At 37.8% G+C, this 17,166-nt stretch overlaps 1 protein-coding gene across 1 annotated transcript in view; it reads right to left on the reverse strand.

Annotated features, from left to right (window-relative positions):
- The window catches only part of TNKS (tankyrase), a 102,956-nt gene that overhangs the window by 26,935 nt on the left and 58,855 nt on the right, over window positions 1-17,166 (reverse strand). The window contains exons 10-14 of the mRNA XM_070742135.1: window positions 17,046-17,137; window positions 16,875-16,953; window positions 10,242-10,413; window positions 2,174-2,253; window positions 52-197 (exon numbers count right to left, since the gene is read on the reverse strand). Coding sequence (XP_070598236.1) covers window positions 52-197; window positions 2,174-2,253; window positions 10,242-10,413; window positions 16,875-16,953; window positions 17,046-17,137 — 569 coding nt within the window. The remainder of the gene's footprint in view (window positions 1-51; window positions 198-2,173; window positions 2,254-10,241; window positions 10,414-16,874; window positions 16,954-17,045; window positions 17,138-17,166) is intronic.

The raw sequence follows: 17,166 nt of genomic DNA on the forward strand, positions 1-17,166 counted from the left end.
AGTGTTCATTCTACCCATACATAAAACGGTAAATTGCGTAGTCTCAATTACCCTTTATCCTTTGCATGTACATCTGCTCCATGATGAAGCAAGTATTCAACTACTGAAACTCGATTATAACCTGCAGCAAAGTGCAAGGGGGTTGAATGACGTCCTTCCAAATCTCTACAATTCACATTCTGAGGACTGCAGAGTTGCTATGAGAAATGAGAAAGGAAAACATCCAATCAGAATTCACTACAGACATTTCAAAGAGTCTTACACACCTCAACACATTGTAACATCCCCAGACAATATAAAAAATAAGTCTGTGGGTTATAATAAAATAACTAAATAAACTAAGTTTATTTTCCAGAAATAAATAAAATATCCAATAATGTGAAGCTAATAGTATAGCACTTTTGAATTTGATACAAAGTAGTGCAAAGAAATGGAAATCCATCAATATTTTTACTAAGAAAAATTAATCATTTGGAGTTTTATAGGAAAATATTTAAAATCTGTACTTCCATTAATGGCCTAACAGGAGGGTTAAAAAAACACATGGACATAAAAACATGGCAAACATGGCTATGTAAACAAATAATGCCACAAAAATACAAAACACTCTATAATAAACTGATTTGTGGCATATTTCATCTTCTGGCCTATTTTAAGTGCTGCAGTGCAGAATCTGGCAACACTGTATGTTGGAGAAGGCTTTGTATCTGAGCAGGAGGGAGGTATAGGAATACAGATGAAACTCGAAAAATTAGAATATTGTGCAAAAGTTCCTTTATTTCAGTAATGCAACTTAAAAGGTGAAACATAATATATGAGAGAGACTCATAACATGCAAGGCAAGACAGTTCAAGCCATGATTTGTCATAATTATGATTATGGGGTACAGCTCATGAAAACTCCAAATCCACCAACCCATAAAATTAGAATACATGAGTACATATATATGCTTATATTTTTTAGAGGTCCGATATTGTTCTTGTTTTATTGATTGCATGCAATATTCTAAATTTCCGAGATTGTGGATTTGGGGTTTTCATGAGCTGTACCCCATAATCATCACAATTATGAAAAATTACAGCTTGAACTGTCTTGTCTTGCCTTGCATGTAATGAGTCTCTCTCATATATTACGTCTCACTTTTAAGTTGCATTACTGAAATAAATGAACTTTTGCATGATATTCTAATTTTTCTAGATTCACTTGTATACTGAATGGTGAAATAAGGCTAGCCAACATGGTCATAAAGTGTCCAAATATGGAAGCAGAATATCTCATAAATATAAGGGGTACGATTACGGAAAACTCCTTCTATACAGCTATGGATCTTATTAAAAAGAATAATGTGTAATATAATTCTATATTGAATTAAAAAGAACTGCTGCTAAATCTAATTTGCTAAAAATAAATGTTTCATGGTTCTATTTCAGCTTCAATTAAACAGCATTTATTCAAGAATATTCAACTGAATATTTTTCAGTTATGAAAGTTTCAAACCCAGTATTACTTTTTACAATATTAACTACTACTGTGTTTCCCCTAAAATAATACACCCTCTAATAATAAGCCCAATTGGGCTTTTGAGTGCATCCTCCGAAAATAAGCCCCCTCCTGAAAATAAGCCAGTCCCCGCCATTTCCTCTGGTTAGGGAGACAGAGCTGGGAATCAGGTAAGGCAGGAAGAGGAGCCCCCTCTTGCTCCATGCACCCCAAAATAATAAGATCTTCATGAAAATAAGTGTTTATTTCAGGGTTGAAAAAGAATATAAGACAGTGTCTTATTTTTGGGGAAACATATCTATTTAACATCGAAGACTGCTTTAGCACAAAGTATTATTCTCTCCAAGCTTGATTTTCCTCTTTTCATTCATTATGGTTTATTGTTTTATTCCAAATGATGTTGCATTATGGTTAATTTAATTGGTTCTGCTTTAAAAAACCTAAGTTAAAGTAACAGTTAAGCACAATTAAGACTAATAAGTCTGGAATACAATATTAATTAGCGTTAATTTAAAAAAACAAATAAAAATTCTAACCACCTAAAAATTGTAGGACAGAAGCATGTAAGTTCAACGATCATTGTAGACTATCATCGCAAAAGAAAAATCCTCATTGTATTTAAAATGGCGATATTTATCTTAAATATCTTATAAATCCTTAAATTCTAACATACCTTTACAGTTTCTAAATCTCCAGCTTTAGATGCTTCCAACAGTCTGTAATCGACATCCGAAGTATGTACTGGAGTATTTTCTATTTAAAGATGGAGGGGGAAAACCAAACCAGTAAGCATTGTGGCCATACTCAGATTAGAAACTATATTAATAATCAGGATTACAGCATATTCTTTCTAGCATTGTGATTATTATTGAGCTATATATGCACTGCTCAAAAAAATAAAGGGCACCCTTAAAAAACAGAATATAACTTCACGTAAATCAAACTTCTGTAAAATCAAACTGTCCACTTAGGAAGCAACACTGATTGACAATCAATATCACATGCTGTTGCACAAATGGAATAGTTGTCATTCAGATCCAGGATGTGTTATTTGAGTGTTCCCTTTATTTTTTTGAGCAGTTTATATAAGTCTTCACAGTTCAAATCTCATCCCATGCATGCATTCATGGACTTAGCATCAGATTTGCACCAATATTGTAGATCAAAGCAAGTATCATTAAAGGACTTAATAGTGCTAACTTACTAATACTTAAAACATTTAACTTTATATGCAAATATATGCACCAGACATACCATTCCTTTTTGGATGGACAACAGCAAGTTAAGAAATGAGGGGCACCACATTTTGGGGGGGGGAGAGAAGGAAATTAAATTTAGTTTACAACAACAATATTCACTATATTACACATGGAGGAAAATTTGTAAATTGGAGATTTACACATTCCCAGATTTTTTATTCATTAGCACTTCTTGCACTCTTGTAATCAGCACTCTACCAAATACTTCCCAGACAAACATAAATTAATCTGTAGTTTTTGCATTCACACATTTTTCATTTTTTTTAGTGAAACAAGAATCACATTCTTCTAATTGTCAGACCTAGACACATTCTATTTGCATAGTAATATCTCCAGTTATAATTAATATATATAATTAAAACCTTGCCAATTTTCAACATTCTCACAGCAATTACAACTTTGTAATATTTTTTTTTCATGGACACCAATTTTTTTTAGCACTTGTTCAGTTTTACTCTTTGAAATAGCACAATTATTTAGCACAATCTGCTAAACAAATAATTCCCTCAACACTGTCAAACTATTTACTAAGTCTGCACTACTATTACTACTAGTTTTTTTCTCATCATTCCCTTCACCCGTTTTCTCCACTTACGACTGTATGACTGTAACTTGTTGCTTGTATCCTTATGATTTATATTAATATATAATGTTTCTTCATTGATTATTTGGTCCCAATGACCTCATGATTCTTGACAAATGTATATTTTTTAATGTACACTGAGAGCATATGCACAAAGACAAATTCCTTGTGTGTCCAATCACACTTGGCCAGTAAAGAATTCTATTCTATTCTACTTTCAAAAGTCTAAAATACTTCTCCTGCCATGATATTTATCTAATTTACACAATCACCCATTTCACCCAAAGTGACTCTAGTCGATGTATAACAAATGGGTAAAAACACATATTAAAAACAAATATAAAAAAATATACAAATAATTCTAAAAAGGTAATTATAATAAAAAGCATAGATTCATAAATCCTAGACAAAGAGAGGATAAGCCTAACCAGCTCAGCATTTAAGCATGTCTGTAATTCCTCAAGACTCACAGGTTGGTCACATAACCAGTGTGGAAGACATTTTGGTATGTTAAAAGCGATGAAGCTAATCTAATTTCAGGAAGAAGAATATTCCATAAGGCAGGTGTCCCATCATAGAAAGTATATCTCATGGGATACATCAAATCCAGGTTCATAGTTGATGATACCTAACAGCATGCTTCTGTCAGATCTAATGAGGCAGGCTGCTACAACCATGAAGAAGTAGTCCCTCAAATAGCCCAGTCCCATGCCATGAAGGACTGTAAAGGTTCAAATGAGCACCTTGAAATGGACTCCGAAGAAACACTGGTACAGTGGTCCCTCGATTTACGCGTTCTCGATTAGCGCGAAACGCTGCAACGCGGTTTTTCAAAAAATATTAATTAAAAAATAAGTCCGTGGTTTTTTTGCTATACTGTACCACGGTTTTTCCCGCCCGATTACGTCATGCTGATTGCTGATTGGCCAAAATCTCGACCAATCGTTGCAAACGCAAAAAAAAGCTTTGCAACTGAACTTTTGGAACTTGTTCAGACTTGTTGCAAGATGCCTCCTAAACGTTGTGCACGGAGTGCTGGCGGCGACGCTAAAAAGACCAGGAGGATACTCACAATTAAAGAGAAAATTGACATTTTGGACATGCTGAAAGAGGGACGCTCTTATGCAGATGTTGGTCGGCAGTATGGGATCAACGAATCGAGTGTGCGAACCATTCGTGACGACGAGAAAAAGATAAGGCAAAGTTCTCTGATGGCATTCAACAAGGCTGCAAAAAGAATGGTGACGCCTAGAAACAAACGGCTTATGAAGATGGAAGCTGCTTTGTCCCTGTGGGTACAAGACTGCCGCAAAAAGAGCATTGCTTTGGATACCAACACTATAAGAACCAAGGCACAACAATTGTACAACCGTCTTGAAGACACAGAAGAAGGCGATGCAGATGAGGGAAATGCAGGTAAGGGCTGGGGTTTTTTATTCTGTCATTAGATACTGTATTTAAGTGTTTTTTAAGGAAGGAGCAGGGAAGGAGGGAAGGAGGGAGGGAGAGGAGGGAGGGAGGGAGGGAAGGAGGGAGGGAGAGAAGGGAAGGAGGGAGGGAGGGAAGGAGGGAAGGAGGGAGGGAGAGAAGAGAAGGAGGGAGGGAGGGAGAGAAGAGAAGGAAGGAGGGAAGGAGGGAGGGAGAGAAGAGAGGGAGGGAGGGAGAGAAGAGAAGGAAGGAGGGAAGGAGGGAGGGAGGGAGAGAAGAGAGGGAGGGAGGGAGGGAGAGAAGAGAGGGAAGGAGGGAAGGAAGGAAGGAGGGAAGGAGGTGGGCATTTACTCTTTATGCTTTCATTCAAGTCACTTCTCTCTCCCTTTCCTGTCATTCTGCAGCCTCAGCCTCAGCCTCAGCCCCAGCCACATTCACAGCAAGCAAAGGGTGGTTTGAGAAATTTCAACGGCGCTATGGCCTGAAGAGTGTGTCATTGCACGGAGAAGCTGCCTCAGCAGATACAGGTGCAGCAGAAAACTTTGTCCAGCGCACGTTTAAAGACCTAATTGCAGAAGGGGGCTACCTTCCAGAACAGGTGTTCAACATGGACGAAACAGGCCTGTTCTGGAAGAGGATGCCTTCAAGGACTTTCTTGATGCAAGATGAAGCCAAAGCCCCTGGCTTTAAGGCCATGAAAGATCGAGTGACTTTGATCATGTGTGGGAATGCAGCAGGCTTTTTGCTGAAGCCAGGGCTAATTTATAAGTCACAAAATCCAAGAGCCCTCAAGAACAGAAATAAGAATGCATTGCCAGTGTACTGGATGCATAATGCTAAAGCATGGATTACAAAACCCCTCACGCGGGACTGGTTTCATCACTGCTTCATCCCACAGGTGGAGGTGTATTTGGCTCGCAAAGGAATCGATTTCAAAGTGCTTCTCCTAATGGACAATGCTGGCGGCCATGATCACCTGGACCATGAACATGATGGGGTGCAAGTTGAATTCTTGCCACCAAACACCACATCGCTTATCCAGCCGATGGATCAAGGTATTATCCGTGCATTTAAGGCACTGTACACGCGCCATTCTCTTGGAAGCATCGTGGAAGCAATGGATGCTGATGACAACTTCACATTGAAGGCCTACTGGCGTCAGTACACAATTGCATCTTGTCTGAAGAACATTCAGAATGCCTTGACGGATATGAAGACACAGACAATGAATGCCTGCTGGAGGAAATTGTGGCCAGAAGTGGTGCATGATTACAAGGGATTTGCTCCCGAAGAAATCCAAGATGCTGCAGTCCAGACCTCTGTGAAGCTGGCACAGGCACTGGGTGGAGAAGGCTTCGTTGACATGACACCAGAGGAAGTCAATGGTTTGCTTGATGAGCATGGCCTACCGCTGACAGACAAAGATCTGGAGGAGCTGACCAGGTCAGTGAGTGAAGAAGAGGAGGAAGCGGAAGCTGAACAAGCTGAGGAAGAAGAAGATGTTGGCCTAACGCTTGAGCGGCTTGCAGAACTGAACAGAGCCACTTCAAATGTACAACGCATGGTGGAACTTTGGGATCCCAACATGACTCGCTCTATACAGTTTAACGCCTCCCTTGACAACATCTTTGCACCATACAGATCCATGTTAGCCCAGAAAAAGAAACGGCGCCAACAACTGCCCATGACCATGTTTGTCACAAAAACCAAGAGGTCTGTCACACCATCACCTGCAGCGTCCATTGTAGAAATGGTGATAGAAGAAGATCCCTAGTTACTGTATCCCAGTTATGCTAACCCCCACCCCACCCCAAAAAATGTAAATAAATATGTTATTGTTCATAACTTAAGAGTCTTATTCAATGTGTACAGTAATGGTAATTAAGGGGATGGGAAATGGTAATTTATGGGTTAAAAGTGTTGGGACTGAGTGGCACACAGTCTGTACAGAAGAATGAATGAATGAATGAATGAATGAATGAATGAATGAATGAATGAATGACTGAGTGAATGAATGAAATTCAAACACAGGTGAGGGCTGGGGGGTTTTATTCTGTCATTACACAGTACAGTACAGTTACAGTTTAAGTGCTTTTTGAGAAAGGAGGGAGAGAAGGGAGGGAGGGAGAGAAGGGAGGGACGGAGAGAAGAGAAGGAGGGAAGGAAGGAGGGAGGGAGAGAAGGGAGGGAGGGAGAGAAGAGAAGGAGGGAAGGAAGGAGGGAGGGAGAGAAGGGAGGGAGGGAGAGAAGAGAAGGAGGGAAGGAAGGAGGGAGGGAGAGAAGGGAGGGAGGGAGAGAAGAGAAGGAGGGAAGGAAGGAGGGAGGGTTGCCATTGCCGCCAGCGCTGCCCCAAGAAAGCCGGTGAGAGGAAGGAGAGAAGGGAAGGAGGGAGGGTTGCCATTGCCGCCAGCGCTGCCCCAAGAAAGCCGGTGAGAGGAAGGAGAGGAGGGAGGGTTGCAATTGCCGCCAGCGCTGCCCCAAGAAAGCCGGTGAGAGGAAGGAGAGAAGGGAAGGAGGGAGGTTTGCCATTGCCGCCAGCGCTGCCCCAAGAAAGCCGGTGAGCGGGGCGAATCGGGCGGGCGGGGGGTAGCGGCAAGGAGCCCGGAAAAATCACCATTGCATTGCCAGCCTCCGAATTTGCGTCGCTCCACCTTCTGCGCATGTGCGGCCAGGGCGCGCATGCGCAGAAGGTTTTTTACTTCCGCATCCAGTATAACGCGGAAATCGGTTAGCGCGGGAGGTCTTGGAACGTAACCCCCGCGCTAACCGAGGGATCACTGTATTTTATTTTATTTAGAGAATTTATATGGCTGCCCACTCACTTTCAGTGCCTTCTAGGCACTTCCAAAACAACAAAAACCCAATATACAAAGAGTAAAAACGATAACGCCCTGGCAACAACAAGCCATCAAATTCCTTCACTTGTTTCATCTCAATTAAACTGGATCACTTTTACTTTTGCAAAATTGAATACTGCATTCAGGTTTTTTGCCATGATGTAAAAAGGATATTGAGAGTAGAAAAAGTGCAGAGAAGAGCGACAAAGATGATTAGGGGAATGGAGGCTAAAACATATGAAGAACCGTTGCAGGAACTGGGCATGGTTAGTTTAATAAAAAGAAGGACCTGGGGAGACATGATAGTAGTCTTCCAGTATCTCAGGAGTTGCCACAAAGAAGAAGGAGCCAACCTATTCTCCAAAGCACCTGAGGGTAGAACAAGAAGCAATGGGTGGAAACTAAACAAGGAGAGAAGTAACTTAGAACTAAGGAGAAATTTCCCGACAGTCAGAACAGTTATCAGTGGAACAGCTTGCCTCCAGAAGTTGTGAATGCCCCAACACTGGAAGTTTTTAAGCAGATGTTGGATAACCATCTGTCTGAAGTATTGTAGGGTTTCCTGCCTAAGCAGGGGGTTGGACTAGAAGACCTCCAAGGTCCCTTCCAACTCTGTTGCTGTTGCTTTTGCTGTTGTTGTTATTATTTGAATCATTTGAATCATTTTTACTGCTTAAAACAGAAGGGGACTGTGATGCTGAGAAAAATTATTTGCTTGCAGACGTTTGATTATCGGATTAGGTAACATCTTCAGTGCTAGTGAGTGTGGCTTTTTCTCCCTGTTTATATAAAGTAGTTTGGTCTGTCATTGTTGGCAGAAATGTGGTTTTCTCATTGGTAGTTCCTTAATTAGGGCAATGTTTACTGCTTGTTTGTTTGTCTGGTGTTAATCTTTGTTGGTTGCTGGAGAAGATGCCTTCTGATCTTTTTCACTTCCTTCTTAGCTTTTTATTGTTCCTTTTGAATGGTCTGTAAATGTGGTGGGCGATGGGTCAAACATCCAAGAATTCCCCAGCATTTTAGATTTAATTTGAAACTATGTTTGAATCTAACCATGCACTGTGTCTTCTGACTGCTACTTGATGTTCATGGATGCATTCTGCTAGTCCTCCTCCCAGACATCCTACATAGTTGTGTTATAGATGACTCCCTTTTTTTTCCTTTTTGGGCTACCAGGTCTTTAGGATTATTTGAGATGTAGTGGCTTAGTGGCTAAGACGCTGAGCATGTCAATCATAAAGGTTGGTAGTTTGGCAGTTCGAATCCCTAGCATGGCATAACTGAGAGAGCTCCCATTACTTGTCCCAGCTTTTGCCAACCTAGCAATTCGAAAGAATGTAAAAATGCAAGTAAAAAAAACAGGGAGCCCCTTTGGTGGGAAGGTAACAGCGTTCCATGCCCCTTCAGTGTTTAGTCATGCTGGCCACATGACAACGGAGATGTCTTCGGACAGCGATGGCTCTTCGGCTGTTTTGGAGAGCTCTGATTGGTCAGTTCATTTCTGTGCTACGGTGATGCCATGTGTTTGCAACAGTCTGTTGGTTGTTTCTGAGATTTTTTTTGGATATCTAACAGTTTTATATTTTTCACAGCTTGTGTTAGTTGTGCTGTAGTGGGCTGAATGGTGAGGCTCTTTGTGATAAAGTTGAATGAATATATATTTTGTTGAAAAATGTAAAAAAGGTAGTCTGTTTCCATTTTCTTAGGAATTCCTTTTCCTTAATATAGACATAGCAGTGTAGTAATAACCAGAACAGAACATCCAAATGTAATGAACAAGACCTCTAATTACAAATAAAAAACATAATTAAATGCATCACTGCATGCTTAGCATGTGGTCTAGAACAGGGGTCATCAACCTTAGCGGCCTGGCGGGGGGGTGGGTAGCGGGGGGCCCAGCTGCATGAATGATGAGCTGGTACGCACGCACGCACGTACGCACACACACACACACACACACACACACACAGCTCAACTCATGCAAGCAACGGCCCACCACTCGCACAACCTAGTTGCAAATAGCCCATAACTTGGTAGTAAGCCACGGCCTAGGGGTTTGGAACCCCTGGTCTAGAAAAATTTCTCAGCTCACTCTCTGTAATAACCTTAACAATAGAACAGTTCATTAGATTGTCCTCTTTTTTTTGTATCCCTCTATCATATAATCAGAACCATGCATTTTAAAAAAACAGTACTGTATCTGGAAATGGAAAGCTGTAGGAAACAGACACACATATTCTATCCAGATGTTTATTGTTATTTAATAATAAAAAATGAGAGACATCAACAGTCTTATGAAAAAGAGAAATTAAGGCCCACTAGGTTTATGTAGCAGAAAATAGCAAGCAACAGAAAACAGTTGTGCACATTTTCTATCCAAATTTTTAACCTTATATTGTTGCTTAATAAAAGATAAGGGGCATAAGCAGAATTACCAAAAGAGAAATCAAGGCTCATCAATTGACTCATATTTTTATTTTAAACTTATTTTTTTGTACTTTTAAATTGCTACTAGGTTTGGAGAACTGCAGAGCAAGATAATTAAAATGAATTTCAAAAAATTAGTATTAGAACCAGACTTATCTTCTGAAAATCAAAATTATTCTCCTGTTGTCAAGCAACAAAAATACCTACCATTCAGTATTTGTTGCACTGCTTCATTGCCCATTTGTGCTGCTGTGAAACCTTGTAAGGAGATGATGGAGGGGTCGGAGCCATAATTCAACAGGAGGCGACATGTCTGCAAGTGACCTGCCAAAGCAGCCCTGTGCAAAGGTGTCTGTCCAAGTGTGTCCAATGCATTCATCTAAGGGGAAAACGAATAATACATATATTTATATGTATGTGTTAATTTGGAGTATTTATATGACATTTTCCATTGCAAGCTTATTTACAATGGTAGGCTGCTGCCGGTTGGGGTGAAACGGTAGTTCCGACTAGCAGCTGTGCCCACCCACCTGTTCTGGCACTATCATGTCCTATATAATCACCAGTTTTTCAATGCTGCGTGCATGCGCAGAAGGTGCGTACGAGAGCTAAGTGAATACACATACACACTTTCACATTTTCAGTTCTGGGCGAACCGGTTGTTAGAGTAAGTGATGCCTACCTCTGCTTGTTTATTATTTCTATTTGACTTCACGATCTACGTGTGATTGACAGAAACCAAGTTTAATGAGATTATTATACAGGACACTCGTTTAGTTGCCCTCAGGCTTCAGGAACTCATTTAAGATTGGAATGATTGTGCATTTGTAAATGATTGTACTGCTGCTACCTATACTACTTTGATAATGTTTCTTTCAATAAGTGACATATTGGGATTGTTAGAAATGGAATAATGATGCTACTAAAAACTATTTAAAGTTTTTTAAAAAGGCATGTGTTCAGGAAAGAAAAAGCCCCCACACACGCCTTTAGACCTTAATCTAAAGATTAACCTTATTGAAAAAAACCTCACAAACAGATTTTTCAGATTGCTAAAAATGTGTCTTATACAAGGCCAATTAGCCAGGAATTTCCCACTGCTAGGGTCCAGAAAAAGAGCCTTCTCTGAGGTTGCTTCTGCCTGTTGGAACATATCCCCACCCCCCTTGCTCCACCTAGAATCAGGTCGGTTCCCCACTTTCCTGCCACTTGGCCTGAAGCTTTAATGGTGAGGAAGAATGATGGAGGTGGTTAATAACAGATTCTCCCCTCACACCCAAACTCACCCTCCTTCCTCATTTTTTGGTTACAGTTGATAATTTGTATGCTATAGTGTTTTATTTTGATTATATACATTTTTTAAAAATGTTTTATTCTTTTTAACTGCCCAGAGTTACCTTGTGGTTAGAGGGGTGACATACAAATTTAATAAATTACGTATGGAAGCAATCAGATATATTGTAGAATAACACTTTAACAAAGCAATGCATTGAGAACAGCAGGTTTTTATTTCATCTGATATTTAACTATACAGTCTTCTCATAGATCAAGGTATTCTCAAGGGTTTTGTCCAGCGTCACAGCTGTAAAGCATTCATTTCTTTGCTTGTCAGCTTTTTTAATTGCTCAAAATCAGGTAATCATGAAAATATATCAGAGATGTGTATAGAACACAAAATTTACAAACACAAACTGTTCATACTTATCATCTATCACTCCATTTAACTTGACAAAATTAGAAAACAGGAAACCATATTTCTAATTAAAACTTCTTAAATATAGTGCTTTTTATGTTTGCATTTTTCTAAAAAAAAAGATATTAATAGGAAACGTATATTCAAAATATAGGCAAGCTATAAGAATATGCTAAAAAATATAGCATGAAACTATGAACATAGAAACATAGAAACATAGAAGTCTGACGGCAGAAAAAGACCTCCTGGTCCATCTAGTCTGCCCTTATACTATTTTCTGTATTTTATCTTAGGATGGATATGTGTTTATCCCAGGCATGTTTAAATTCAGTTACTGTGGATTTATCCACCACGTCTGCTGGAAGTTTATTCCAAGGATCTACTACTCTTTCAGTAAAATAATATTTTCTCATGTTGCTTTTGATCTTTCCCCCAACTAACTTCAGATTGTGTCCCCTTGTTCTTGTGTTCACTTTCCTATTAAAAACACTTCCCTCCTGGACCTTATTTAACCCTTTAATATATTTAAATGTTTCGATCATGCCCCCCCTTTTCCTTCTGTCCTCCAGACTATACAGATTGAGTTCATTAAGTCTTTCCTGATACGTTTTATGCTTAAGACCTTCCACCATTCTTGTAGCCCGTCTTTGGACCCGTTCAATTTTGTCAATATCTTTTTGTAGGTGAGGTCTCCAGAACTGAACACAGTATTCCAAATGTGGTCTCACCAGCATTCTATATAGCGGGATCATAATCTCCCTCTTCCTGCTTGTTATACCTCTAGCTATGCAGCCAAGTATCCTACTTGCTTTCCCTACCGCCTGACTGCACTGTTCACCCATTTTGAGACTGTCAGAAATCACTACCCCTAAATCCTTTTCTTCTGAAGTATTTGCTAACACAGAACTGCCGATACAATATTCAAATTGAGGATTCCTTTTCCCCAAGTGCATTATTTTACATTTGGAAACATGTAAAATAATGCACTTGGGGAAAAGGAATCCTCAATTTGTATATATATTAAACACAGAGTACTCCAATTATATATTAGGAGGATGTCATAAAATAAACCTGTAAAATAAATGTACATATTTAAACGTTGTTTTCTTACAATACAAATATTGTACTGTATTTTCCTACCTCTGAATTCATTTTTCATAAATGAAAAATCACATATTTGTAATAAAAACTGAAATGTTCCAAACATTGCATTAGGCCTCCATGAAAGGGACGCTTAATCTAAGGGTATTCCATTAACATTTTTTTGGATCAATAATAGCACAAAATCTTGCCCAAAATCAAGAATATTTTATCTCTAAAAAGGGGATAATGTATTATTAAGGCAAATACCAGTATCTTATTTTCAACTGGAAGCCGAACATATTTAAATTAGAACTATGTGCCTTTAAAATAGAAAGTTGGACAATAGTTTTCTTGCCAAAGGCAATAGATCTTCATTGTTGTTTATTGTTCTGATTTTGTTTTTCCTAAATTTCCATTTAAGAAAAGAAGAAAGAAAAAAGAAAACAAGAACGAAACAATTGTTTTCTATCATCCTATACCCAAATAAAGAAAACAAAAACTATTTCTGCTTTTTCTTGCTGGCAATATGGACTGTTCTTACTATATATTTAAATGCTGAAAATATGAGCTCTCAATTACAATTACGGGTAATAGTTGAACACTCCAACTGCTATGAAATGGACAGTAGAAAATAAAAATATTTTATGATAGCGCAGAACAAATGTGTGCCTCTTGCTGAATATATCCCAATCAACGCTATTCGCCTACATAAACTTGATTTGCCTACATAAACTTAATAAACTTAAAAATATTTTATGATAGCGCAGAACAAATGTGTGCCTCTTGCTGAATATATCCCAATCAATGCTATTCGCCTACATAAACTTGATTCGCCTACATAAACTTAATTTTTTAAAAAGACACTTTAATTTTGCATTTTATCTATTTCAAAATTAGTTCAGCACTTAAGATAATATTAAATTAAAAATCTAACTGACAGAAGCAAAATAGATTGAGGGATAACACAGTCATCAGTCTTAAATGAAAATGTCTGTAATGCCCCATTGGTTTTCTTATGATAACATACACAATTTAAAGCAGTCTTCTCCAATCTGGTGCCTATAAGATGTATTTAACTTTTATGTCCCAAAATTCTTGGCCAATCTGTACATTATTCTACAGCAATGCCACCATCAGTATGCAGAATAGCATTCTGTTCTGCCAACATCGGTATTACTTTAGCAGTGGAAACAACAGTTTCCACATCATTTTGGAAAAATTCTCAAATATTTTCTCCTCAGATAGATGACAACAAGTTGTGCCTGAAGCTTCTTTTGGATACTGAAGACAAGATATTAGAAAAGGACAGATGGTTATCTAAGAAGCAGGGTAAAAAGAGCAATGCACAACCTTCCCTATGTATTGCCATCTCCAACAGAAGTTTAACGTGACCTTATTAAAACTAAGCAAATAAAAATGGCAAAATATTAGAAAACTTACAGTATATCACAATTTTAGATTTAGATTTATTAGATTTGTATGCTGCCCCTCTCCGAAGACTCGGGGCGGCTCACAACAATACAATACATAGAATACAAATCCAATAAAGTTAAAAAACGAAATTTAAAACCCATAGATATCAAAAGCAATCATACTGCACAATCAGTGTAAAAAGAATGAAACCAGACTTCCTAATACGTAAAAACACTGTTCCATGTTTAGGGATTTCTGGAAGGGATATTGGCATTAAATTATCTCACTATTATCACTAGGGCTCAGGGTGTAAAGCAATTTCTCCTTTCCACCCCAATATTTATACATCAATAAGTCCCATCTTTCCCCATTTGTGTGACATTAACTTTGCTTACAGCTTCCCATAGCCACTAATAAGCAAGCATGCAGGCAAGCACTGCAAAAAGATTGTCTGAATGTGGACTACTTCCTTTACAGGTAATCCTTGACCTATGACCATAACAGAGTTAGAATTATGGCCATAAGTTGAAGCATCATGTGACTGGACCGTACTGTCATTTTGGCATTAAGCAAAGTTCTAATTTGCCTGGATGATATCCTTCCAATTTTTTAAAATATTGTATTTTAATTACTAGATTTTTTTTGTGTGTGTGTGTGCTATATTTGTACTTAGCACAAAGTGAATCCTTTTTGTGATTTTTGATATTAATGAGACTTTAAATAAAAATTCACTATCCTCAGTTAAAGATTCAGGGGCTAGACATAGTATTCAATCAGCAAGAAGCTCACTTGGGAAACGCATTATAATTAACAACCTGAATGAACAATTACAGAAACATTTTGCCATTTAAATAAGTGCAAAGAATCTTTCCTAAAATGCTTCCCCACAGAAAAATAGAAAAAGGGAACAGCTGCTTGAAAATCCAGTACACTTGCAAATGTCTATATTAACGTATTTTATGGTCCTCTAAAACCTGCTTAAAACAATGTCTACAACAGAAAGCTAGAGAATAGCACTTGTATAATACACGCCTAAATTATGGTGCACCTGTTTTACACACAGTTAAAGCATTGTTGAAGTTAAAACTCTAACAAGCTATAATACTGGATAGACAAATACATTTATTTTATATGCAAACTGCAAACATCCTGGGCACTGCTGAATTGTGCATTTGTTGCTTCACTTACATTCCAAGGTAAGAGTTTTACTTTATCATAATTTCATGCATAGTAAACTGTATCTAAGAATTAGTTAAGCACATTACTTTTAATAGTAGAACTAGGAGTATTCACAGGACCTTTGAGCTATGTAATATCTTGTTGGTTAGATATCACCACTAAATCCAGATGCATCTCACTCAAACTTTATATATAATCTCAAATACTAATCTGAACATACTAGAAGTATGGCTTGAGAGTAAGTCAGCTTTCCAGAAAAGACTGAAGAAATTTAAGAGCACATAAAATAGATGATACTGTGAAATGTTTTTCCCATGCTTACTATAAATGCAATTACAGCATCCATATATCTAATGGCAATTCAAACCCTCAAATTAAATTATTCAATTAGAAAGACCTATTAGCAAGCCTATACTTGGTGAATGGAATGCTATTTAAATCATTCTGAAGGATACATCAATGAATATGATAAACTGACCCATTTCTCTAGAAATCCACTCATTAACTGAATAAAAATTTCTAATATGTTATCCCAAGTACCTAACAGAATAAATAAGCATTTATTGACTAATGGGTCTGGGCAAGTCTTAAGATTTAAAGGTGCTTCACTCTACATAGGCATATAAATGCAGTAGCTTCTGCATACTTTCCAAGTTATGAAGAATGGCAGGAGTTGCAGACATATACTAGATTTTAGGCATATATTTTACTCTGAAAATCCTACTGATTAATGTATTGAATTTCACTTAATGTATTAAAAGGAAATGGATAACAACCTTCACATTGAGAATTATAGCCACTTCTTTCATTTAAAAAAAAGTCTTACTATCACATGATCCCAACAATTTAATTATCATTAATCAAGCATACTGCTTGATTAAAACAAAAAGGCATGGCAGGAAAGAAATGTCAGAAATAGGAGCAGTTTAGAATCTATGATGAAGATCTACTATTATTCTTTCATATTATTGTATCAAACACTACTATGGCAACATCAAAAAAATAATCATAGGATTTTGTTTATTAAGTCTAATGCATTATGAATGAATTTAGCAGAAAAATAAGAGGAAATGTTTTATCTGAATTCTTTTAAGTCAAAACATATTTCTATTGATTCTGTATCAATTAGAGATGGAATAAAATTAAAGACCTTTCCCCCGCCCTTAAAACCAATGTCTCTAGAAGTTTATAGCAGAAGATTTCATAAACATATATGACAAATAAATCTGACCAGGAAATATATACAATATAATATTTCCAAAGACTATCTATTCATATTCTGTAAGGAACAAGATGGAACAGCGGCTATCCATATTACTGGATCCAATCTGGGTTGGTCATCAGGACCAGAGATATCCATTTTACTCTTAGAATAAGCAGGAGTCATAGCTGCTTATCACGCATAAGCGATCATACACAAGGCCACTTTTCCCATCCACTGCATTACTTAAAATACAGAACCATATATTTACCTTTGCTCCATGCTTATGAAGAACTTCAATAACATCATTGTGTGCTCGTTCAGCTGCCACATGCAAAGGAGTCATGAAACTAGATTGGAAAAGAGATAAAATGAACAAAGCTCTCAAAGCTTGCCTCTTCCATCTAAATGCAAATATTGCAATTTCAAAGAATAAACATACTCCTTGTTTTTTTCATTGACATTGGCTCCTTTCCGAAGCAGTAATTCAGTTACTTGTTTCCGCTTAGGGTGAAGAGAAGAGACAGCACAGTGCTGCAAAAGAGACAGCTTTGTATGAGAAG

Source organism: Erythrolamprus reginae, chromosome 2, assembly GCF_031021105.1.
Source record: "Erythrolamprus reginae isolate rEryReg1 chromosome 2, rEryReg1.hap1, whole genome shotgun sequence".
In the NCBI taxonomy this organism is placed as follows: Eukaryota; Metazoa; Chordata; class Lepidosauria; order Squamata; family Dipsadidae; genus Erythrolamprus; species Erythrolamprus reginae.